The sequence below is a fragment of the Eurosta solidaginis genome, chromosome 3 (assembly GCF_040869045.1).
Source record: "Eurosta solidaginis isolate ZX-2024a chromosome 3, ASM4086904v1, whole genome shotgun sequence".
NCBI lineage: Eukaryota > Metazoa > Arthropoda > Insecta > Diptera > Tephritidae > Eurosta > Eurosta solidaginis.
In genome coordinates, this window is record NC_090321.1 from 55451815 (window position 1) to 55475210 (window position 23396).

General features: G+C 37.3%; 1 protein-coding gene across 5 annotated transcripts in view; it reads left to right on the top strand.

The window, feature by feature from the left end:
* LOC137243743 (uncharacterized) overlaps positions 1-23396 on the top strand; it is a 128811-nt gene that overhangs the window by 74931 nt on the left and 30484 nt on the right. Inside the window, exons 6-7 of one of the 5 annotated variants that reach the window (XR_010950596.1) lie at positions 10257-10480; positions 10535-10878. The exons of 2 other annotated variants lie outside the window; for them this stretch is intronic. Coding sequence is in view for 2 of the 3 variants with exons in the window: in XM_067771798.1 (XP_067627899.1) it covers positions 3714-3737 (24 nt within the window). In the remaining variant the exon portion in view is untranslated. Of the gene's footprint in view, positions 1-3713; positions 3777-6331; positions 6439-10256; positions 10481-10534; positions 10879-23396 lie in introns of those variants that run through there. 2 more of the 5 variants (XM_067771799.1, XM_067771798.1) reach the window with 2 other exon arrangements.

Genomic DNA, 23396 nt, shown 5'->3' on the forward strand with positions numbered 1-23396 from the left:
TACAATCCCGACACACTCCCGGATTTGCGAAATCGATCACGTACACCTAAATCAGGGGCGATTCGCAACAAATTGCCTTTCGTAAGGTTAAATACAAATTTTTGTCCATTGTGGCATCAAAGAAAGTTATAACCCATCACACTTCCACCGCCATACCCTACAGTTGCCTTGAAAATTTTATTTTTGAGATCTGAAATTGCTTAACACCGCACGTATCATCTCTGAATCAATATTTGTATATATTTGGCTTATATGGCATGATTAAAGTGAGGTGTAAAGCAAATAAAGAACTCAAAAAGCAATTTCAGAGCTCAAAAATAAAAAATTGAAGGCAACTGTATGGTATGGCGGTGAAATTGTGATGGGTTTGGGCCTACTTGGCTGCCTCTGGAGTTGGCAAAATAACTTTCTTTGATGGTAAAATGGACACAAATTTTTATTTAACTTTACCAGAAGACAATTTGTTGCAAATTGTCCCTAACTTAGGTGTACGTTATCGATTTCGCACATATCCAGGATTGTGCCGATATTGTGCAGGCATGAGTAGTATGGAACTGTTCACACCTCATGAACCCACTGCCGCAATCTCTCGCCTTAAATGAAAATTTGTGGTCAATTTTGGAATCGGCTGCAGGGCAAAGGCAGATTGGTAAGATTAGCGATTTAAATACTACTCTTGTCGAAGAAAGGCATAAGGTACCACCCGAAGTCGCTCAAAAACTAATTGCATCTATGGAAAATCATCTTGAAGATGTTATTTAACAAAAAGGTGGTAATACGAGGTACTAAACTAAATAAAAAGTAGTTTTTTCTAAAACAGGGCGCAGTGCACGAAATAAGCTGTGACCTTAGTTTTGAGATTATTTTAGTTTTTATTTAATAATTAGCACAAACGTGTAGACACATGAAAATTAAGTATTTGTTGAAATAAAAGCATATTTTTATTAAAATTGTGCATTTGAATTTTTTTGACACTGTCACTAGTTTCCTTTCTATATAGCTCAAAAGTTTTGTTCCATAGCTGCATGAAATAAGCTGTGAGCCACTGTAATTGTTTTATCGAAAATATCTTTACAACTGATCTGTCAATTTATTAGGTTTGAAAGCTATCCTACTGCCATGGCGCAACGATACAAGGTGGCAGCATGGAACAGCTGATTATAAACTTTTTTTATTTGATTTGATACATCAACTTCTGGCGCAGTACGACTTTGACATTTGTCCATCGAATTTACAAAAACAAAGTACATGGAATTTTTATTTATGTTTGTAGGTATGTCACCATGCTGCCACCTGTATCATTCCATCATGCCTACTGCATAACGAGAACCAGTTTCCATCAGTTCCAATAGCATACGCTACCAATATGAAAGAAACGTATGTGGAAATGAAGAAAATTTTACACTCCATAGATTATGATAAGCATCAATGGCCAATTGTTTGTGATTGGAAAGTTCTCACAATTCTTTTCGGAATGCAAGGAGGATACACAAAATATCCTTATTATCTGTGCGATGGGACAGTCGAGGAAAAGATAATTTCAAACTCAGTGAATGGCCGTGCAGGAAAACACTCGAAATAAGAAAAAACGTCGTTAACATTCCACTCGTTCAGAACGATAAAGTTATTTTGCCACCGCAACACCTCAAGTTGGGCTACATGAAGCAGTTTGTCAAACGACTTGACAAAAACAGCGAGCCTTTTTTGCACTTGAAAGCCGTGTTTCCATAACTAAGTGACGCAAAAATCAAGGAAGGTATGAAAATACTTTTCAATTTATACAAGTGATTCACAGCAAATAACAGAGCACAGACCATACAGAATTTTTTTTATTAATTTTCTTGTTTACAATAAGCGTCGGAACTTAAACATTTATCAACCAATTTTGATAACCCATCACTTTTCTTACTCGGGATAAATAGTTCTTTCAGAATGAATGTAAAAAAAAAAATTTTTTTTATGACATGTTACATAAAAAAGACGTCGAACTATGAAAAACGGGGGAAAAATGGGTAAATCTTATAGCGTTTTCTTTTTTGGCTGAAGTGTTACGCTTTTTGTACGCCGCGCAAAGGTTGTTGTTCTATTCTATAAAACAGGCAACGCCTTTACGGGGTATTTCGTTCTTATGTGAAAATTGTTGCCTGCTCGCAACGCAAAAGCGTTATACTATTTTCACACAGACGGCTTATTGAATAATAAAGGCAATTTTCTACATTAATACTGTTTTCACACAGACGGCTTATTGAATAATAAAGGCAGTTTTCTACATTAAGACGCTTATTGAGCTCAATCTTCCCTACAAAATTCAAATCTATTATTATTTCATTAGTAGCTAATCGAATGCCTAATGAAGTCAAAAGCACAATGCAACTCTGTTGGCAGCGTTCCACTTCCGTTTCCGCTTCTTAGTTTTCAAATCAAATGTCATTGTCTGCATGGCGGAACGGTACAAGGTGGCCGCATCGAACAGCTGATTATAACCTTTTTTATTTGATTTGATACATCAACTACCGGCGCAGTACGATTTTGACATTTGTCCATCGAATTTACAAGTACATGGAATTTTTTTTGTTTGTAGGTATGTCACCATGCTTCCACCTTGTATCGTTCCGCCATGATTGTCTGTCTCATCCTTCATACTAATCGAGCAGTTACTTCTGTGTGAAAGCAAAAAATTTAAGATTTCATTAGCAGGTGAAATGAGATCATTAAGTTTCTGTGTGAAAACAGTATTACACTTTTACCCTGTATAAAATGGCGGTGTGGCAGTGCAACTCTGTGAAACTCTCAATTCGCTCTTAAGTTCCACATATACTCTGTTAATATGACTACCCAGATTGCGCATTCATGAGTTCAAAACTGCTTCGTTCTGCGCATATACGTCACAGTTGACTGTTTAAGCGAATAAAAGAAAGAGAGAAAAAACAAGAGCTAAAGGAAACTGACGTAAGAATTGCCCATAAAAAAGAGCTGGGGCCCTATTCAGTAACTATGAGTTTTGAAATGTACATTTTTCTTTCATACAAATTATATGAAGAAAAAGTGTACATTTTAAAACTCACAGTTACTGAATAGGGCCCCAGATCTAATGTTTACATGCTCAATGCGCAATATTCTTGTGTGATTTGTGATATGAGTGAATATGGTGAGTTGAAATGCCCTTTGTATGTACTATAAATGTTGGTTGACAATTTTCTGGGGTAGGAGTAACTCTATTAAGGTTTTACCATTTACTTAGGCAAAAATATTATTTCAGAAAAGGAAACGCTATTAGATAATTTTGGAAAATGTTGTAATTTTTTCGTATAAAGTATAAACAAATATATATCGGATTGAAGCTTGAATCTTCTTTCCAAAACCGTAAAGCAATCGAAAATCGGTTAAAATATGACGACGTTATGATTGTTAGAGTGCGCGCAGTAGATGAAAACCGGTTTTTGGAAATTTGGGGGCGTTAGACAATTTTGAAACACATTTTCATGATGTACTCGTCAAGACCTACAACGTAAACTAGGTCACTTCAAAAGTGGTTTGAATATTTTTTGTAGCACCGTGTTATCAGTATGTGTATATGTTTATATATATATATATTATTATTATTATTTTTTTTTTTATTTTTTATTATTATTATTTATTATTACGGCGTTTTAAGCCTAAAACTTAGATTATTACAAATTATAAATACATTTTAATTATAATAGTATTTCTAGCGTTTGGGGTGTCGGAATGCATGAGATTCCGATCAGCACGGGAACTGGTGGTCCCAACGGGCGAGTCTTGGAGTCATCTCATTGGGAGGTTGGAAGGACGTGTTCACAATCCTGCCCTACTCCAAAACGTATGATTACAGTTTTATTATGTATGCTGTCGGAATGCATTTGATTCCGGTCAACCCAAAAGCTAGCAGCTCAGCAGAATGAGCCACTCTTATCGGACGGTTGGAAAGGGTGTTTCCAATCCTCCCTGTACCAGCTTTTTAATTAATTATAATATATCATTGTTGTAGGAGTATACGTGATTCACATGAACTGTTTGTCTGGGACGATATTTTCAGGAATTCTTTCCCAATTTGATTGCGAGCGATATATGTATTTGCCCTGATGCATAAGGTTCCTCTGTGTCTATCTGGATTGCCATGTACGCTCAAGGATCAGTAACATGAAATACAGATACAAAATATTTTATCTTATTGGAATGGTTTTGCAATATTCTAATAAACTTTTTTTGAAAGTGTTTAAGTTTTCACAATTTTTAACATGATTAGGTAGTTCATTAAAACATTTCAGGCCTTTGTAAAATATATTTTGCTTGTCCATTTCTGTTTTGAGAAAAGGTAATCTAAAATTATTATTTTCCCTGATTATGTAAGAATGGGTTTCATTCACATAAGCAAGTTTTTCACTTAGGTAGGCTGGTAATTTACCATGCTTGATATAAAATACAAATTTCATACTATGGTAAAATATCAACTGTTTCACACTCAACCAGTTTAGTGCATCAAGCATACTTTATGGAAGTGTCGTACCTCACTTTCAATATAAATCTCATAGCTTTGTCCAAATCTTCTTGCATTTTGCTCCTTGCTATTGAAATGTCCGTTTCATTTACTTCAAGTAGCGCATCATCTGCAAACAACCTGATTTTACTATATTTCAGTGCTGATGATATATCGTTTGTGTAAATGTTGAACCGACCCTTGTGGTAAGCCTATGACCACTTTTGCGGTCTGATAAGAAGCTTCTAAACCACTGCAATTCATTTTCCCTAATACCAATTTTTTGTAGTTTATCGAGCATTATATTCCTATCAATTGTTTCGAACGCTCTTTTCAGGTCAATGAAAACTGCTACAATATGTTTTTTTTGGCTCAGCTCTTCCTTCCAGCTAGATATGACGTAATTTAACGCCGTCTCGCAAGAGTGCCTTTCTCGGAAACCGGATTGTTCCTTTATAAGGATTTTATTATTTTCTAAGTAATTAAGCAGTTGATTTTTTATTACAATTTCCAGAATTTTTCTATGTTCGGCAATGTATTTATCGGCCTTAGTTCTTCTGCCATTACTGAATTTTTTACTTTCCTAATTGGTACTATTGTCGAAATTTTCCACATGTCTGGCACTATTCCAGTAGTCATGGATTTGTGTATAACGGTTGCATAGAAGAAACCCATGTACGATACCGAATCTTTAATTACGCCTTCTGAAAGTAAATTTTTCTCCCCAGTTATATTTTTGAACCTTTTTGCTATACGTATAACATCCTCAACCGTAATTTCTTCGAGTTTTAAACATGACCTAGCTGTAAGTTGGAAGTCGTTCTGACTCTGAACTACTTCAATTTCCCTGTTTATATCAACAATGCTATCTATAAAGAAGGAGTTCAATGCTTCAGCAATATCGCGAGGTGTATCATATGTCACACCTTTTACGATCACCGTCAAGATCTTTTCTTGTGACCCCGTTAAGTTTACAGCATGCTTAAGATGCTTCCACATTAGCTTGCTATCTGAACTATTGATGTCAATATTATTCTCCATGTATTTAATCTTTTTAAATTTGATTAGTTTTTTGTAGTACTTCGCGACCATGTTATATTCGGTATAGTCACCCGTTGCTCCAGCTTGTGAGTGCAACCGGTATTTTAGTTTATTCAATTCTGTCAATTCTTGATCATACCATTTATTTCTTAACTTTACCGTACTGTTTTTTTCAAACGTTAGTACTCCCATACAATCTAGTAAACAAGTATTTATATAGTTGACCATGTCGTTGACATTCATGCTTCTTATTAAACTAAGATTGCAATTCCTCAGTAGAGCCGTCAAGTTATCGGCAGAATAATTCTCCCAAGATGTTGATGAAATGACTCCTCGTAACGGGTTTGAATTACTTACTTTTATAGCAAATGAAATAGTTTCGTGATCGGATATTCTGTGGTCTTCAAGATTTACACAAGACAGTATATCAGCGTTTGCATATAATAAATCTATTTTTGTTTGAGAAGTTTCCGCGACTCTTGTATTGAAATTTATTTTTTGTTTCATTGCGCTACGAGTACAAATGTCATTCAGTTTGTAGCTACTCGAAGAGTTGATATTTAAGTTTATATTGAAATCTCCAACTAGAAGTGAATTCGTACCTGATTCTAATACTTCTGATAAAATACTCTCTACGTGATTTAAAAATTCACTGTCACTAGAACTTGGGGAATGGTACAACACACCTATTTGCCACTTAATGTCCACTTGCTTTAATTTTACTATAGCACACCATACATTTCTATCAATTGATCGATTAAACCTGATTTTGTACTTGATTTCCTTTTTCAGTAATAAAACGACCCCTCCCGTATGTCTACTATGAGAGTCGCAGCGAATTAATGTATACGGTGCAATATTAATTTCAGAATATGTACGAGTACATACGTGTTTGCGGTATATTCATATGAATACCCTTCAAAAAACACGAGTACTCTATAAATAATGTAAGGAATACTCCTTTTGGAGTATAGGACTGCTCCAAATCTAATCTGTATTCATACAAAAAATGTGCTCCAATTAACAATGCGATGTCCTAGGAGAGGAGTAGGTGATCCCACTCTCGCTTTGTTTGTGAGTATTCCATAGAGTACATACGTGAGAGTACTTTCCAAAGTACTTTCACTGTAGTACTCCATGGAGCACCCACAGAGGATCATATGCCAAAGTACTAAAGAGGAACTGTGTCGGAAAGAATTATCGAAGTGAATTTAATTTAAAATGAAAGTAAATGAAGAGGGGCAATACAACTTTTATATTTTATACTACGAATATTCTTATGTTATTTAGCAATTGCGTGAATAAAGAAACTAATATTTCTCTATACATACTAAAGTATACATAAAACCAGTGCCTGTTGCATTTTATCAGAGTTGCCAAAGTAAAATTTTATTATTAGTTATTTGCATGCAATATTTTACTTTTGGCAGCTCTGTTCGATCGTCATCGTGTCGTGATCACTGTCGTTAAAAAACGAGCAATGATTGGCTGATGGTGTCCGCAAACGCATTGCAAAGGAGTATTGTTAGAGTACTCCAACCATAGTATAGGTCTACAAGTAGGATATGTAGCAGCGCGCACATACACAGTCACGCTCACCTGATAAAATGCTTGTTCTTGTTCGTTTTTGTGTGGATGCTATTTGGCACTGTTGTACTTCTTAGGTCCAAGAAAAGTGTAGTAGCTACTAGCGAAAACTGTGTGAAATTTTTATTGTAAAATTACAAAGAAATATCCTTATTTACTTTCAAATGAGCACTTAATTACATCTCTTTTTAAAATCCATATGTTTTGGAATATTTTAATTAACAAATTGTGATACTTTATTGTTGGGAATTCAATGCAAGTTTAACAGAACTCCGTTTTATGTCCAAATATTGAAAATAAAAGACCCAGTAAAGTACGTATAATATGTGGAGGGGAGTTTTTATCTGTATTAAATAATGCAAATTAACAAAAGACAGTTTCCAAGTAATTTAACTTACTTATTTGCTATTATTTTTCCACCAACATTTCTTTGATACAATTTTTCACATTCTTTGAAGTAGTTGTTCGAGAATGTTAAGGCAAAATGTTGCAGGGTGGCATAGAAAACATAATATATAAAAATTCAGTTTGATTCAAATTTAGATTGTCAATTTATAACGCAGGGTAAAACAGATACAATAGAATCAAATAAAGAGTCGGTTACAGGTTCGTTTATTCAACATTTATTAACGGGGACGATTGCTAAAATACGACCAAAACCATCGGGGGAGGTATTAATATACGCCTTTTTGCCTCGCTCCCAATAATTCGAATACTTTTTCGCCTTTGAACTATTGATAACAGGACAAAACGCGTCTTTTCATTTCTCTTTCCACATTTTTGGACGGGTTATAGCAGTGGACCTTGGTTTCAAACTTTTTTTCGCGGAAAACTTTTGAACGGGTACAAAAACTTAGCACTCGTGTTTGTATTCTTAATGCTCGAATAACTACGCGTCCTCAGATACCCCAATCTTGAACTGTACAATTTTCTGTAGGACGCATATAGGTGCAATACATTTTCATACTAAATTCGTTCAAAAAAATTTACCATCACGGCAACCCATATCTGATATTCCGCTCCTTTTTTTGTTTCCCTGCGTCGCTTTCCACGAAAGCAACCCCGGTAATTTTGACACTTCGTTCAGTGTCAAACGCAGGTTCCACTGAGTTCCACACTAGTTTGACACTGAGCGAAGTGTCAAACGGCAGTGTGTTAGAAAGAGAAAGGAATTGTTTGCTTCTCATACATATCATACTTGTAAACCTGTACTATGACTCCAACATGAAGAAAACACGTAATCCAACAATTTTTGCAGGGTATGTTTTAGTTCAACTTACGTGAATGGTGGTTGCTGGAGTGTGCTGCTTGTCCTTTCGATGATTGCAAAAGAAGTGGAAGAGCCACCGTCTTCAAAAATTTTGCTAACCCTTGAAAACGGTAAAATCGTTCCATTCTTGTAGTTAACTGATTCAAGGTTCGATTCGAGCTCAAGGCCAGAACAATAATTTTTTTCTAATGATAATTATTGTTATTTTTTAATTTTTCTAAATTTGAAAAATTGTATTTTGTTTTTGGAATAGTAAGCAGAAAATTTTTCAGGCAACCTGCCATAGCTGCGCAGATAGATCCATTTCGAAGGGTGCTAAGCCTTCATCATCAGTACGCTTTAGGCATGCTGCGCTAACCATTTAGCTATACAGCGGTGGTTTGTTTGACTGGCAAATTTGCTACTTCTATTCCTTTTTACCAACTATAATATATAATGCTGGATTTTTGTTTATTGTCAATTACTTTGTTTTACATTCCCAAGTGCTCATGGTTTATTAACAATTGTTTTTGTTTTTATCGGCCTATTGATTAATGATTCAAGGTTCGATTCGAGCTCAAGGCCAGAACAATAATTTTTTTCTAATGATAATTATTGTTATTTTTTAATTTTTCTAAATTTGAAAAATTGTATTTTGTTTTTGGAATAGTAAGTAGAAAATTTAGATGGCGCAACACTGAATAAATATAGTTGGTAAAAAGGAATAGAAGTAGCAAATTTGCCAGTCAAACAAACCACCGCTGTATAGCTAAATGGTTAGCGCAGCATGCCTAAAGCGTATTGATGATGAACGCTTAGCACCCTTCGAAATGGATCTATCTGCGCAGCTATGGCAGGTTGTCTGAAAAATTTTCTACTTACTATTCCAAAAACAAAATACAATTTTTCAAATTTAGAAAAATTAAAAAATAACAATAATTATCATTAGAAAAAAATTATTGTTCTGGCCTTGAGCTCGAATCGAACCTTGAATCATTTATCAATAGGCCGATAAAAACAAAAACAATTGTAGTTAACTGTTTGACAAAAGTAGTCAAACAGTTAATGTTAACATCTCGCATACTAGGGCTACTTAAAATATTTATGTTTTGGACCGTGGGCATAAACATAGCGGCCCCCTTGCGATAAGCAATCCCCTAGAAGAACAACAGCCAGCCACCAAGATTCAGAGTTAAAAGTTCGATAGGATTCCCCTGTAGGAACAATTTCAAAAATAAAGAAAGTTATATACGTGTATTCAAAGTTTCAGTTGCACTTATTGTGTTATAAATTCATTTGGTTAGCGTATAAAAAATGCATGTATAAATTCAATAAGTTGATTGTATAAAGTTCAAAAATTCATATGTGTAAATTCAAAATTTGAGTATAAATGCTTAACAACTTTAATATATATAAGTATAATCACACCTATTCTGCATTTCGATTACGTTCCCGTTCTACGCTCCACTCTAGTCGAAGTTGGGTATTCTGCGTTATGACGGAATTGTAACGAGAAGAGGAAGAGCAAATGATTTTTCGAAATAAGCTGGTTGTACGGAATGTGGTAACATTGGAACAAAATAAATTAAAGAAAATTTGTAAAAAACACTGAAAAACATTTATATTTTATTATCCACGCCATTTTGTACAAAAAAAAGCAATATAATATATTGCCGCAGTGTTATATTTTTTTGAGTGAAATGCTTTCATAATTGCAAGTGGTTTTGTCGTTCTTTTGGCCAATTCCCCGCCATAGCCACCAAGTTTTGTTAAAACGGATTCCTGCACGAATATAGTTGACATTTTCTAAATTTTTTGGATGCTAATTTCATTGCATTGGCCTAAAATACTTTATGAAGATTTATTTATTCTTTCCGCAAGGATTGTTTACGTTTTCGCTTCACCTTCCTCTACTCCGGCAGCTTGCTTTGGCATATAACGGGACCCAACGAACAGACACAAATTATAGCTTCTATTATAATGGAATCAATAGCCGCGGCATGATTTGTGGAGTTGGAAAGCAACGCATACGAAAATGGTCAGGCGAGAATGGAAATGCAAATATTGCGAGATTTGTGTAATCCATTTGAGATAAGTGACGAATTGTAAGAAATTGAACTTGAAAGTGGTAAAGTTTAATGACTTATTTTCTTATTTAGGTTCAAAAAAAAACTTTCGACTTAATAAGGATGCTTTCAAGTATGTGTTAGATACTTTTGCGGGGCAAATTCGCCCAAGGACTTCGACATCGACATCAGCCCTTAATATTGTAGTAGCCGCTTTAAGATTTTTTGCAGAAGGCATGGAATAGGGGCGGATTATAATGTAGGAATGCTACTTCCTCCCAAAATGCCTGGGCGTGGCTCCGCCCACTTGTGATAAAATCAATTTTACAAATATTATTAATCATAAATCAAAAATTGTTAAACCTATCGTAGCGAAATTCGGCAGAGAGGTTGCCTTTACTATAAGGAATGCTTTGAAGAAAAATTAACGAAATCGGTTAAGGACCACGCCAACTTTTATATAAAAGATTTTTAAAAGGGTCGTGGACGAATAAAATAATCTATATCTTTGAAAAAAAGAGCTTTATATAGTAGTATTTCATTTCCCAAGTGGATTTATAACAATAAATAGAAAAAACTTCAAATTTTAAAAAATGGGCGTGGCACCGCCCCTTTTATGGCTAAGCAATTTTCTATGTTTCGGGAGCCATAACTCGAAGAAAAATTGACTAAAGTTGGGTACACAAATTTTCCCTATAGCAGGGAATATTTCTAAAAAGGATGAGATCGGTTAAAGACCACACCCACTTTTATATAAAAGATTTTTAAAAGGGTCGTAGGCGAAAAGAATAAGCTATATCTTAGCGAAAAAGAGCTTTGTATCAATAGTCTTTTACTTTCTAAATTGAACTATAACATTAAATTGGAAAACACTAAAATTTTTGAAAATGGATGTGGCACCGCCCCTTTTACGACTAAGCAATTTTCTATGTTTCGGGAGCCATAACTCGAAGAAAAATTTAAATATCGTAACAAAATTGGGTACACATATTTTCCTTATAGCAGGAAATATTTCTAGTAAAAATGGATAAGATGGGTTAAGGACCACGCCCATTTTTATATAAATGACTTTAAGCCATAACTCGACGAAAAATTTGGTGCACATGTATGCCTTTTAATAGGAAATATTTTCAGTAAAAATGGACTAAATCGGTTAAATCGCCTTCTTTTATATAAAAGATTTTGTAAAAGTGCGTAGATGCAGGTAATAAGCTATTTGTAGTAAAAGTTGAAAATTTTCGTTAATAACCCTGCCCTTTTTTATAATAACGCTTTTTAGTACAATGGCAATTATGTGTTTATGTTTATTGTTCTGTTATATCTTTATTTTAAAATAAACAGTAGGGAAATCCCCATATCTGGTCATTGATGTTAGCCTCTGTACCCTTTTTGCTTCTTTTAAACGAAAATTAGTTCAGAATAAAACCATATGTATATGTCTTATTTCGCAGCCTTGTAACACTATTAAGCACATAATACAAACAACAACAGCCTTTCAAGTGTACAGCTGGGTATGTAATGTTCGGTTTCAGTTTTAATCCAAACAGATTACTGGAGTTGCAAAGTATATCACAACACCCTCAAATATTATTATGTTTCGTAAGCAGTCTCAAGAGCAGAATGGTAATTGTCCTCTGGTAGGACGATAGGAACACGCATTGGCTTTAAAAGAATTTAGATACGTCCTCAACGTATATTAAGTCCAAAACGTTTCCGCACTTGTTAGGGATAACATTTCACCCAAAAAAACGCTGTAACTCTCTTTGGACGGAATTGAAACAATGGCTTCTAAAACAGAAAGGTGACGACAGGCAAGTATTCGGAAAAAATTAAAAGTAATAAGTTACGCAGCTACACAAACAAAAATGGAGGAACAAATCATTAAAATTGATCGACTTTTGACCGACTTTTGGCATTACCCTTCAAAAAACGCGAGTACTCCATAAATAATGTAAGGAATACTCCTTTGGGAGTATAGGAGTGTTCCAACACTAATCTGTATTCATACAAAAAATGTGCTCCAATTAACATTGCGATGTCCTAGGAGAGGAGTAGGTGATCCCACTCTCGCTTTGTTTGTGAGTATTCCATAGAGTACATACGTGAGAGTACTTTCCAAAGTACTTTCACTATAGTACTCCATGGAGTATCCACAGAGGATCATATGCCAAAGTACTAAAGAGGAATTGTGTCGGAAAGAATTATCCGAGTGAATTTAATTTAAAATGAAAGTAAATGAAGAGGGGCAATACAACTTTTATATTTTTTACTACGAATATTCTTATGTTATTTAGCATTTGCGTGAATAAACTAATATTTCTCTATACTATAGTATGTATATGTAGCGACTTTCGCTCTACAATTGCGCATGTGATGTCAGCCTAATGGTCTAATTCAATGTAATACCTCAACAGCTGATTTAATTCGCCGTGCCCTTGACACTGAAAATTAAAATCACTGTTCGGTACCTTAACTGCGTTCTCTCGCCCTCTTTTCGGCGAACATTCATCAGAGACGGACATCACTTTAAGAAGCTACTTTTCCCCAGCTAAATGCAAATAAGATTTGCATAATATAACCTAAATATTTATAACTAAATAAATACAATCAAATACACTAACAATTGATTGATTTGGCATCCGAACATTTGGTAAGTTGCAGAAACCGCTCCGCTACATTGGTGACCCCGACGAAGAATTGTTTCGCAAGCAGTAATTTTGCGACTTGCTATCATCATCGTTTGTGAAATCATCACATTGCCACCCGGTAAAGTGCGCGTTGCTACATATTTATGCATAACCACAAATTTGCACAATAATCGTAGGAAAAGCAACGCACATTTAATTTTGCTAATTTTCTCATCTCGATTTGATATTTTCCTTCTGCCCGAAGTACGTAAAAACTAACATTACTAATTCGGAGAACACTGCGCCTGAACTGAAACCTATATTTGCTAAATCTGTAGTGAGGCAAATTCAATTTAATCCTGATAAGCCATCTCTTTGGTTTGCCCAAATCGAAGCTCAATTTATTATTTTAAATGTTTCTAAAGAAGTAGACAAATTTTACCATGCAATTTCGGTAATTGACGGCCGCTACGCCGCAGAAATGGAGGACATAATTGTCGCACCGTCGGTAAATCCATACTCGACCCTTAAAACGGCGCTAATAACGCGTTTTTAAAAATCCAAGGAGGCAAAGCTGCAACAATTACTGGATGACGAAGCCATCGGCGACAGAACGCCTTCTCAATTTTTGCGCCAACTCAAATCTTTGGTAACCGGAGTTGGTGAAGACGTTATTAAAGCAAAGTGGTTATCAGCGCTCCCTAAAGACACGCGCGCCATGCTTGCACTACAAACCACCGCTTCGTTAGACGAGCTAGGTGCCAGCGCTGACAAATTGCACGAAATTCTTCAGAATAGGCAGACTAGCTGCGATTTTCTCAAGTACTACGGACGTGAGTACGCAAATATCAGATTTAACTAAACAAGTGGCCGCTTTGACTACTACTATTAACAATCAACGGTCTAGGCGAACCAGCCGAAAACAATACCAACCTCGACATAGGTCACGCAGTTTTTCAAAAGTTCGCAAACTAAATTCGAAAGGAATTTGCTATTACCACGAAAAGTTTGGTAAAGATGCTAAACGCTGTACTGGGGGCTGTAAGTTTTCGGGAAACGCGAAAGAGAATCACTAATGGCGGATAGTGATTCACTACCCGACTCTCGCCGCCTTTTTATTAAAGATCGCACCTCTGGTACGTCATATTTGGTGGACACAGGTTCCGATCTGTCCGTATTTCCTAGGTCATGGTTGAGAACCCAATTACCTCCAGTCAACTACCAGCTCCACGCAGCAAATGGTACGGTGATTCAAACTTACGGCACCAAAATAATTTCATTAAATCTCGGCCTTAGACGCGAATTGACATGGAACTTTATCGTTGCGGATGTAACGAAACCCATTATCGGGGCAGATTTGTTGAGTCACTTTGACTTACTTGTCGACCTTAAGCGAAAATGTTTGCGTGATGGAGTTACATGGTTTACATCGCCTGCGTTTTTTGCCAGCGCAACCGGCGCTTCATCGATTAAAGCAATCGACGGCGACACAATTTTTCACAGATTGCTCAGTAGGTACCCTGAAATCACCAAACCTGATGGTGTCAATAAACCTAAGAAGCACGCTACACAGCACCATATTCAAACTACAGAAGGACCTCCAGTAACAAGCAAGGCTCGCCGACTTGCCCCAGATAAGCTTAACATCGCTCGCGAAGAGTTCAACAAAATGATAAAACTGGGTATTGCACGACCTTCAAATAGCCCCTGGTCATCAACACTACATCTACAACCTAAACGTTCTGGCGAATGGCGACCTTGTGGAGACTACCGTGGTCTCAATGCTCGCACTGTTCCTGATAAGTACCCAGTACGCTACTTGGAAGATTTTACGGCAACCCTCAGTGGTAAAGAAATATTTTCGACTATCGATCTAGTACGTGCTTTCAACCAGATCCTAGTGGCACCGCAAGACATTTGCAAAACCGCCATTCTTACACCTTTCGGGCTTTTCGAATTCCCTTACATGACGTTTGGACTTCGGAACGCCGCGCAAACCTTTCAAAGGTTCATCGACGAGGTGACACGCGATCTACCATATATTTTTTCTTATATTGACGACATACTCGTTGCGTCAAACAACGAGACGGATCATTTGAAACACCTACGGACTTTATTTCAACGACTTCAAGATTATGGCCTTGTTATCAACCCTTCAAAATCTGCTTTTGGCAAGAGTGAAGTTCGTTTTCTGGGTCATACGGCAAATAGGCATGGCATCAAGCCATTAACTGAAAAGGTTGACGCTATTGTTAATATCGAGCTACATTCTACAATAAAATTTTTGCGAGGATTCCTTGGAACAATAAATTTTTGCAGGAAGTTTATAAAGAATGCCGCAGAGATTCTTGCCCCACTTAACAAACTATTGGAAGGGCCGAACGTGAAAGGCTCCCAAAAAATTGACTGGACCGAGGAACGAAAAGCTGCATTTCAGCAAGCGAAAAGCGCTCTTGCAGAAGCCACCCTTTTAGCACACCCAAACGTAACAGCACAGTGGGCCATATTCACAGACGCATCAGACTACGGGGTAGGAGCAGTTTTGCAGCAACTTGTCGGTAAAAACTGGCAACCGTTAGCATTCTTCAGCAGAAAAATGCCGCCGTCTATTCAAAAGCTGTCAACGTACGACCGCGAGTTACATGCAGTTTACGAGGCGGTGAAGCACTTTCGTCATATTTTCGAAGGCCGTTTCGTCATCATTTATACGGATCACAAACCACTACAGCATGCGTTTCAGCAACGTACAGAGGGGGCTTCATCATGCCAGTTTAGAAGGCTGGATTTTATAGGCCAGTTCACGTCTGATATCAGACATCTCTCAGGGCGTGATAATACAGTAGCCGACACCCTTTCGCGTGTAGAAGCCATCTCACCTACCATTTCCATACGTCAGCTCGCAGATGTACAGCAGACAGACATAGAACTCCAACGTCTAATCAACAATTCCAACACCGCTTTAAACCTACAGAAGCTGCGTATTGAGGCAAACGAGCCTACATTATACTGCGACGTATCAACGGGTACTGTCAGACCCTACGTTCCTATGCCTTTGAGGAAAAGCATCTTTGATGCGCTTCACTCTCTCGCACACCCCGGAATCAAATTGTCCCAAAAACTCGTTAGTCAGCGCTACGCGTGGCCTTCGTTAAACAAGTATTGCCGTACGTGGGCCAAAGCGTGTATCAACTGCCAGCGCAACAAAATACAACGTCATGTGTTTTCGCCAATAGGAACCTTCCAACCGACTTCGCAACGCTTTGAACATATCCACATAGACTTTGTATCTCTGCCGTCGTCACGCGGTTTCAATCAGTGTCTAACTATAGTCGACCGCTTCACAAGATTTCCAGAAGCGGTGCTTTTGGAAAACGGAACCGCAGAGACAGTAGCACGCGAACTCATACGAAATTGGATTGCGAGATATGGAGTTCCCAGAAGAATTACCTCGGACCAAGGCCGGCAATTTGAATCCAAGCTATTTCAAACACTGTCGCAAGTTTTTGGAATCAAGCACCTAGGAACAACACCGTATCATCCACAATCCAATGGCTTAGTTGAACGTCTCCATAGACAACTTAAGTCAGCAATTTTATGCCACAACGAATCGTGGTACGACGCTCTACCCGTGGTATTACTTGGCCTTCGTGCGGCCTGGAAAGAGGACATATCAACAACTCCTGCCGAACTTGTGTACGGTGAGCCGATACGCCTACGATTGATTTGGCATCCGAACATTTGGTAAGTTGCAGAAACCGCTCCGCTACATATACATAAAACCAGTGCGCGGTTGCATTTTATCAGAGTCGCCATAGTAAAATTTTATTATCAGTTATTTGTATGCAATATTTTACTTTTGGCAACTTTGTTCGATCGTCATCGTGTCGTGATCACGGTCGTTAAAAACGAGCAATGATCGGCTGATGGTGGTTTGCAAACGCATTGCAAAGGAGTATTGTTAGAGTACTCCAACATTAAGAAAATGTAACACGTAATCCAACAATTTTTGCAGGCTTATACTCTTTGCGGAGAGATTAACCAAAGAGGAGCGGACCAGCTCCAAAATTTCAACCTTCGCTAACGCTGAAACTCCATCGCCAAAACTATCTAAAACAGTATCAAGTGCGCAGAAAAAAATGAAGGAATGAATGGTCAGAAGGAATAAAACTTACAACTCCTATACTTTTACATATGAATTAAGGGCTAATTAAACTTCCTTAACCCTACCCATATCCATAACCATCTCCAATGTGTTCGATTAATGGTGCCTTAACCTAAAAATCGTGAAAATTTCATAAAAATGAAGAAAACGCAAATAATTACAAACATATTCCACAAAAAAAAAAGTCTCTTAGTCATAACGTATCCAAAACAATGAATAAAATCTACAAAAAGTTATTAAATTCACCAACTCAAATATTTTTAGGTTATGAATAACCAAAAACCAATTGGTTGGCCATGGTATGGTTATGGCGTTAGCGTTATGGTATGGCACCATTTACATTGCTATATCTTAGCGGCATCGATCACATTGATTTCCATAAGGTAGGTTCGATCAGCTGTTTTATCTGGTTATGGTTTTATGGTTATTAGTCACCATTAATGCCTTTATGCGGTACTAAATGTCGCATGCTTATCTGCGCACTTGAATCTAAGGCTGATCACATTCACGATGGTGGTGTAGCCGCCACATCTATCATATTTTTACACATACCCTGCAAAAATCGTTGGATCATGTGGTCCACTGGAGTACTTACATTTATACTCCACAGTAATGCAGCAATGGACCAACTCATGTTTCTACACGAACATATTGTAAGCCGATCATTGCTCGTTTTTAACGATTGTAATCACTACACGATGTTTATTAGACTGTGGGTACTCCATGGATTACTCTGATGTAATGCAGAGCTAGAGTATATGGTCCAGTCCTAGGACATCGCAATGTTAAATGGACCATATTTTTTGTATGAATTGTGGTTAATTTTGGAGCACTCGCTTGGTCCATAGCGAGTACTCCATACATGCATGCATGGAGTACTCGCGATTTTTGCAGGGATGTTCTTATGAGTGTCGTTATTTTCAGCGCGACAGGTCTGCACGACAATCAATCACGAAAGCTGTTGTAGTCAAATTAAACCTAATTCTATTTTTGGGAAGCGACAGTGAGTGGCGTCCTTTTTATTTTGTCAATAAAAACTAAAATAGGAGTAAATCTATATATGTACCCCCATCCCATTTCGACCAATTTTGAACCCGACCCCTTTAGAATTGGCTGAAAGTTTTTCTTCTTTTTTTAGCTTACGAAAGACGTTTTTCAGAAGTTTTTCAAATTTTTTCATCCAACTCAAAAAAAGTTATGAATTTTTAAAAAAACACCGTTTTTGTATTCAAAATGCTATAACTTTTTAAAAAATTTACCGTTTGGGATCTTTTTTTTTAATTTGTTTTTAAATGTACTTTCGGATAAAATTCAAAAAAAAATTTTAAAGTTTTTTTTTTTTTGTAATTTTTCAGTTTTTCGAGATGTTTCGAATTTTGTCCTTTTTTTTTCTCATAACAGACTTCAATCAATTCTGCAATCATCCCCACTATTCCCGGAGTGGGCCGAGAATTTTTATACTCAGTTGAGCATAGCTCGCAGAGTATATTAACTTTGATTGGATAACGGTTGGTTGTACAGGTATAAAGGAATCGAGATAGATATAGACTTCCATATATCAAAATCATCAGGATGGAAAAAAAATTTGATTGAGCCATGTCCGTTCGTCCGTCCGTTAACACGATAACTTGAGTAAATTTTGAGATATCTTGCTGAAATTTGGTATGTGGGTTCCTGATCACTCATCTCAGATCGCTATTTAAAATGAACAATATCGGACTACAACCACTCCCACTTTTTCGATATCGAAAATTTCGAAAACCCGAAAAAGTGCGATAATTCATTACCAAAGACGGATAAAGCGATGAAACTTGGTAGGTGCGTTGACCTTATGACGCAGAATAGAAAATTAGAAAAATGTTGGACAATGGGCGTGGCACCGCCCACTTTTAAAAGAATGTAATTTAAAAATTTTGCAAGCTGTAATTTGGCAATCGTTGAAGATATCATGATGAAATTTGGCAGGAACGTTACTCGTATTACTACATGTATGCTTGATAAAAATTAGCAAAATCGGAGAACGACCACGCCCACTTAAAAAAAAATATTTTTAAAGTCAAATTTTAACAAAAAATTTAATATCTTTACAGTATATAAGTAAATTATGTCAACATTCAACTCCAGTAATGATATGGTGCTACAAAATGCAAATATAAAAGAAAATTTCAAAATGGGCGTGGCTCCGCCCTTTTTCATTTAATTTGTCTAGGATACTTTACTAAGTCGAACAAAAATTTACCAATCCTTGTGAAATTTGGTAGGGGCTTAGATTCTGGGACGGTAACTTATTTCTGTGAAAAAGGGCGAAATCGGTTGAAGCCACGCCCAGTTTTTATACACAGTCGACCGTCTGTCCTTCCGCTCGGCGGTTAACACGATAACTTGAGCAAAAATCGATATATCTTTACTAAACTCAGTTCACGTACTTATCTGAACTCACTCTGTATTGGTATAAAAAGTGGCCGAAATCGGACTATGACCACGCCCACTGTTTCGATATCGAAAATTACGAAAAACGGAAAAAATGCCATAAGTCTATACCAAATCGAAAAAAGGGATGAAACATGGTATTTGGATTAGTTTATTGACGCAAAATATAACTTTAGAAAAAAACTTTGTAAAATGGGTGTGACACCTACCATATTAAGTAGAATGAAATGAAAAAGTTCTGCAGGGCGAAATAAAAACCCTTGAAATTTTGGCAGGAATACTGTTCGTAAATTAGCGGTATCCAGCAGATGATGTTCTGGGTCACCCTGGTCGATATCTGGAAAACGCCTTCACATATACAACTACACATATACAACTAGCACCACTCCCTTTAAAAGCCTCATTAATACCTTTAATTTGATACCCATATCGTACAAACACATTCTAGAGTCACCCCTGGTCCACCTTTATGGCGATATCTCGAAAAGGCGTCCACCTATAGAACTAAGCCCCACGCCCTTTTAAAATACCCATTAACACCTTTAATTTGATACCGATATCGTGCAAACACGTTCTATAGTCACCCCTGGTCAACCTTTATGGCGATATCTCGAAAAAGCGTCCACCTATAGAGCTAAGCCCCACGCCCTTTTGAAATACTCATTAACACCTTTCGTTTGATACCCATATTATACAAACGCATTCTAGAGTCACCCCTGGTCCACCTTTATGGCGATATCTCGAAAAGGCGTTCACCTATAGAACTAAGGCCCACTCCCTTTTAAAATGCTCATTAACCCCATTAATTTGATATCCATATCGTACAAACAAATTCTAGGGTCACCTCTGGTACACCTTTATGGCGATATATCGAAACGGCGTCCACCTGTGGAACTAAGGATCACTCCCTTTTTAAATACTCATTAACACCTTTCATTTGATATCCATATCGTACAAACAAATTCTAGAGTCATCCCTGGTCCACCTTTAAGCCGATATCTCGAAAAGGCGACCACCTATACAACTACCACCACTCCCTTTTAAAACCCTCATTAATACCTTTAATTTGATACCCATATCGTACAAACACATTCTAGAGTCACCCCTGGTCCACCTTTATGGCGATATCTCGAAAAGGCGTCCACCTGTGGTACTAAGGCCCACTCCCTTTTAAAATACTCATTAACACCTTTCGTTTGATACCCATATTGTAAAAACGCATTCTAGAGTCACCCCTGGTCCACCTTTATGCCAATATCTCGAAAAGGCGACCACCTATACAACTACCACCACTCCCTTTTAAAACCCTCATTAATACTTTTAATTTGATTCGTACAAACACATTCTAAAGTCACCCCCGGTCCACCTTTATAGCGATATCTCGAAAAGGCGTCCACCTATAGAACTAAGCCCCACGCCCTTTTAAAATACTCATTAACACCTTTCGTTTTATAGCCATATTGTACAAACACATTCTAGAGTCACCCCTGGTCCACCTTTATGGCGATATCTCGAAAAGGCGTCCACCTATAGAACTAAGCCCCACGCCCTTTTAAAATACTCATTAACACTTTTCGTTTGATACCCATATTGTACAAACACATTCTAGAGTCACCCCTGGTCCACTTTTATGGCGATATCTCGAAAAGGCGACCACCTATACAACTACCACCACTCCCTTATAAAACCTTCATTAATACCTTTAATTTGATACCCATATCGTACAAACACATTCTAGAGTCACCCCTGGTCCACCTTTATGGCGATATCTCGAAAATGCGTCCACCTCTAGAACTAAGGCCCACTCCCTTTTTAAATGTTCATTAACCCCTTTCATTTGATACCCATATCGTACAAACAAATTCTAGAGTCAACCCTGATCCACCTTTATGGCGATATCCCTAAATGGCGTCCACCTATAGAACTATGGCTCACTCCCTCTTAAAATACTCTTTGATACGTTTCATTTGATACACATTAGAGATATACGCCGCCGATAAACGCCGCCGCCGCCGCCGAATGTCAAAAATAACTTTGCATCACCAAATTCACCAAGATGTTGAAACAAAACCCTAAAAGAAAAGTTTTATAATAAATTTAAATGCTCACTTTGCTTAATTTTTCAAAAAATTGATAATGAACAATACAAATAAAATGGCCCAACGCGAACATGTTTTCAAAGTGACCTCAAGTTGTTAAAAAGGCAAATTACCAAAAAAAGGTGCCGATTTAAAAAAAAAAATTACATTGCGATTGGCTAAAGGAATAAGGGAAATCAGTTGCAAAATCCTTTAATAGGTTCTAGGGGCATAAACACTCCTTTGAAATGATTCTTAGTCATACTTAAGTTGAGGATATATGTACGTATGAGAAGGGTTTGAAAGATCAATTGGGCTTACATTTAAACACCTGTTGTTTATTTGCGAAACTATACAATAGCGTCTGAAATGTTAATTTTGATTTTCACACTTCATCCTTCAATACCCAAGTCTCCCGGTTTAACATTTCCTAAAGTTGGCGGTCCTTATGCAAAACTAGTCCCTTGGAGTGAATAACATTGTTTATAGCCTACCAACCAAGTTTAAATATCACTTACACTTTACGGCTCCTTATACAAATGTGAATATGTAGGCACATATATTTACCAGGTGAGGCTTTGTCCTTCGCAAGAACACTCGAAGTGGTGAGGCAAAAGCTTTCCCAAGACAATCGAACAAATGACTGGTATGCTAGTACCCTAACGTAGTGGACAGTCGAACTAGTCTGAAAACTGAAGCTACGCGGTCATCCATTCTAAAATATCGTTTTCATTTAACGAATACTATTGAAATCAATGTTGTGAACACAGACGTCTGCAAAATTTGATCTAAATTTTAAAAATTATATCCAGGGTCCTTGTAAAATTTTAATTATGTAGATGCGCCGAGGATTATACGATTTTCACCCATGAGTTACGCAATTACATCCACTTAGGCTGCTTATGATTTCGAGGGCGGCATGCTTGGCCGAATAGTTACTCCCCAACGTTTCAAGGTGTTTCTCTGGTGTAGCTCGGCAGCATAGCGCGACAAAAACATCCGTTATAAAGTCTTCGGAACTACACCTAGAGCTTCTAGGAAAGTGACGTCGACGAAGGTACATATGTGTTCGAAGTCTCAGTCCTATAGCTTCTGTGTTGGCATATGGTGTAAGGGTCAGGAGGCGTGGTAGCGACTGGTGGTCGGGATTGCTACTGTTCGCACATCGGGAATTGTAGCTACTAATCATCGGGAATCGTAGCTCGGAAAAACTGGATGCGCCCTGTACCACGAGAGGCATGAATATTAATAGACCATGAATAGCAACCGTAAGTCGCCTTTGTGCGTGACCGCCAAGAAGCCACAAATGATTTAAAGAAATTGTGCTCGCGACGATTATTAGGAGTTAACCCCAGGTGAAACTACGCTTTGCACGAGATATACAGACAAAAGTGTGACCACTTTACGTATCTCTATTTCTTTTCAGCAGACGCAGCAGTACCAATTCCGAAGACCGGGGTTAGGTTCGAAGCCTCCCTGGAGTAAGTGAACGAGGGAGAATCCCTCCGCAAAGAGCTACTACTGAGAATTTTTGAACAATCTGCGAGTTTTTGAGGCAAAAACCCCGGATCTTTCCGAAATGCCCAAAACTTTGATTTCCTTAAATACATCCAAATAAAACCTTTCCTAAATACTTTTTTTTTTAATAGAAAAATCAA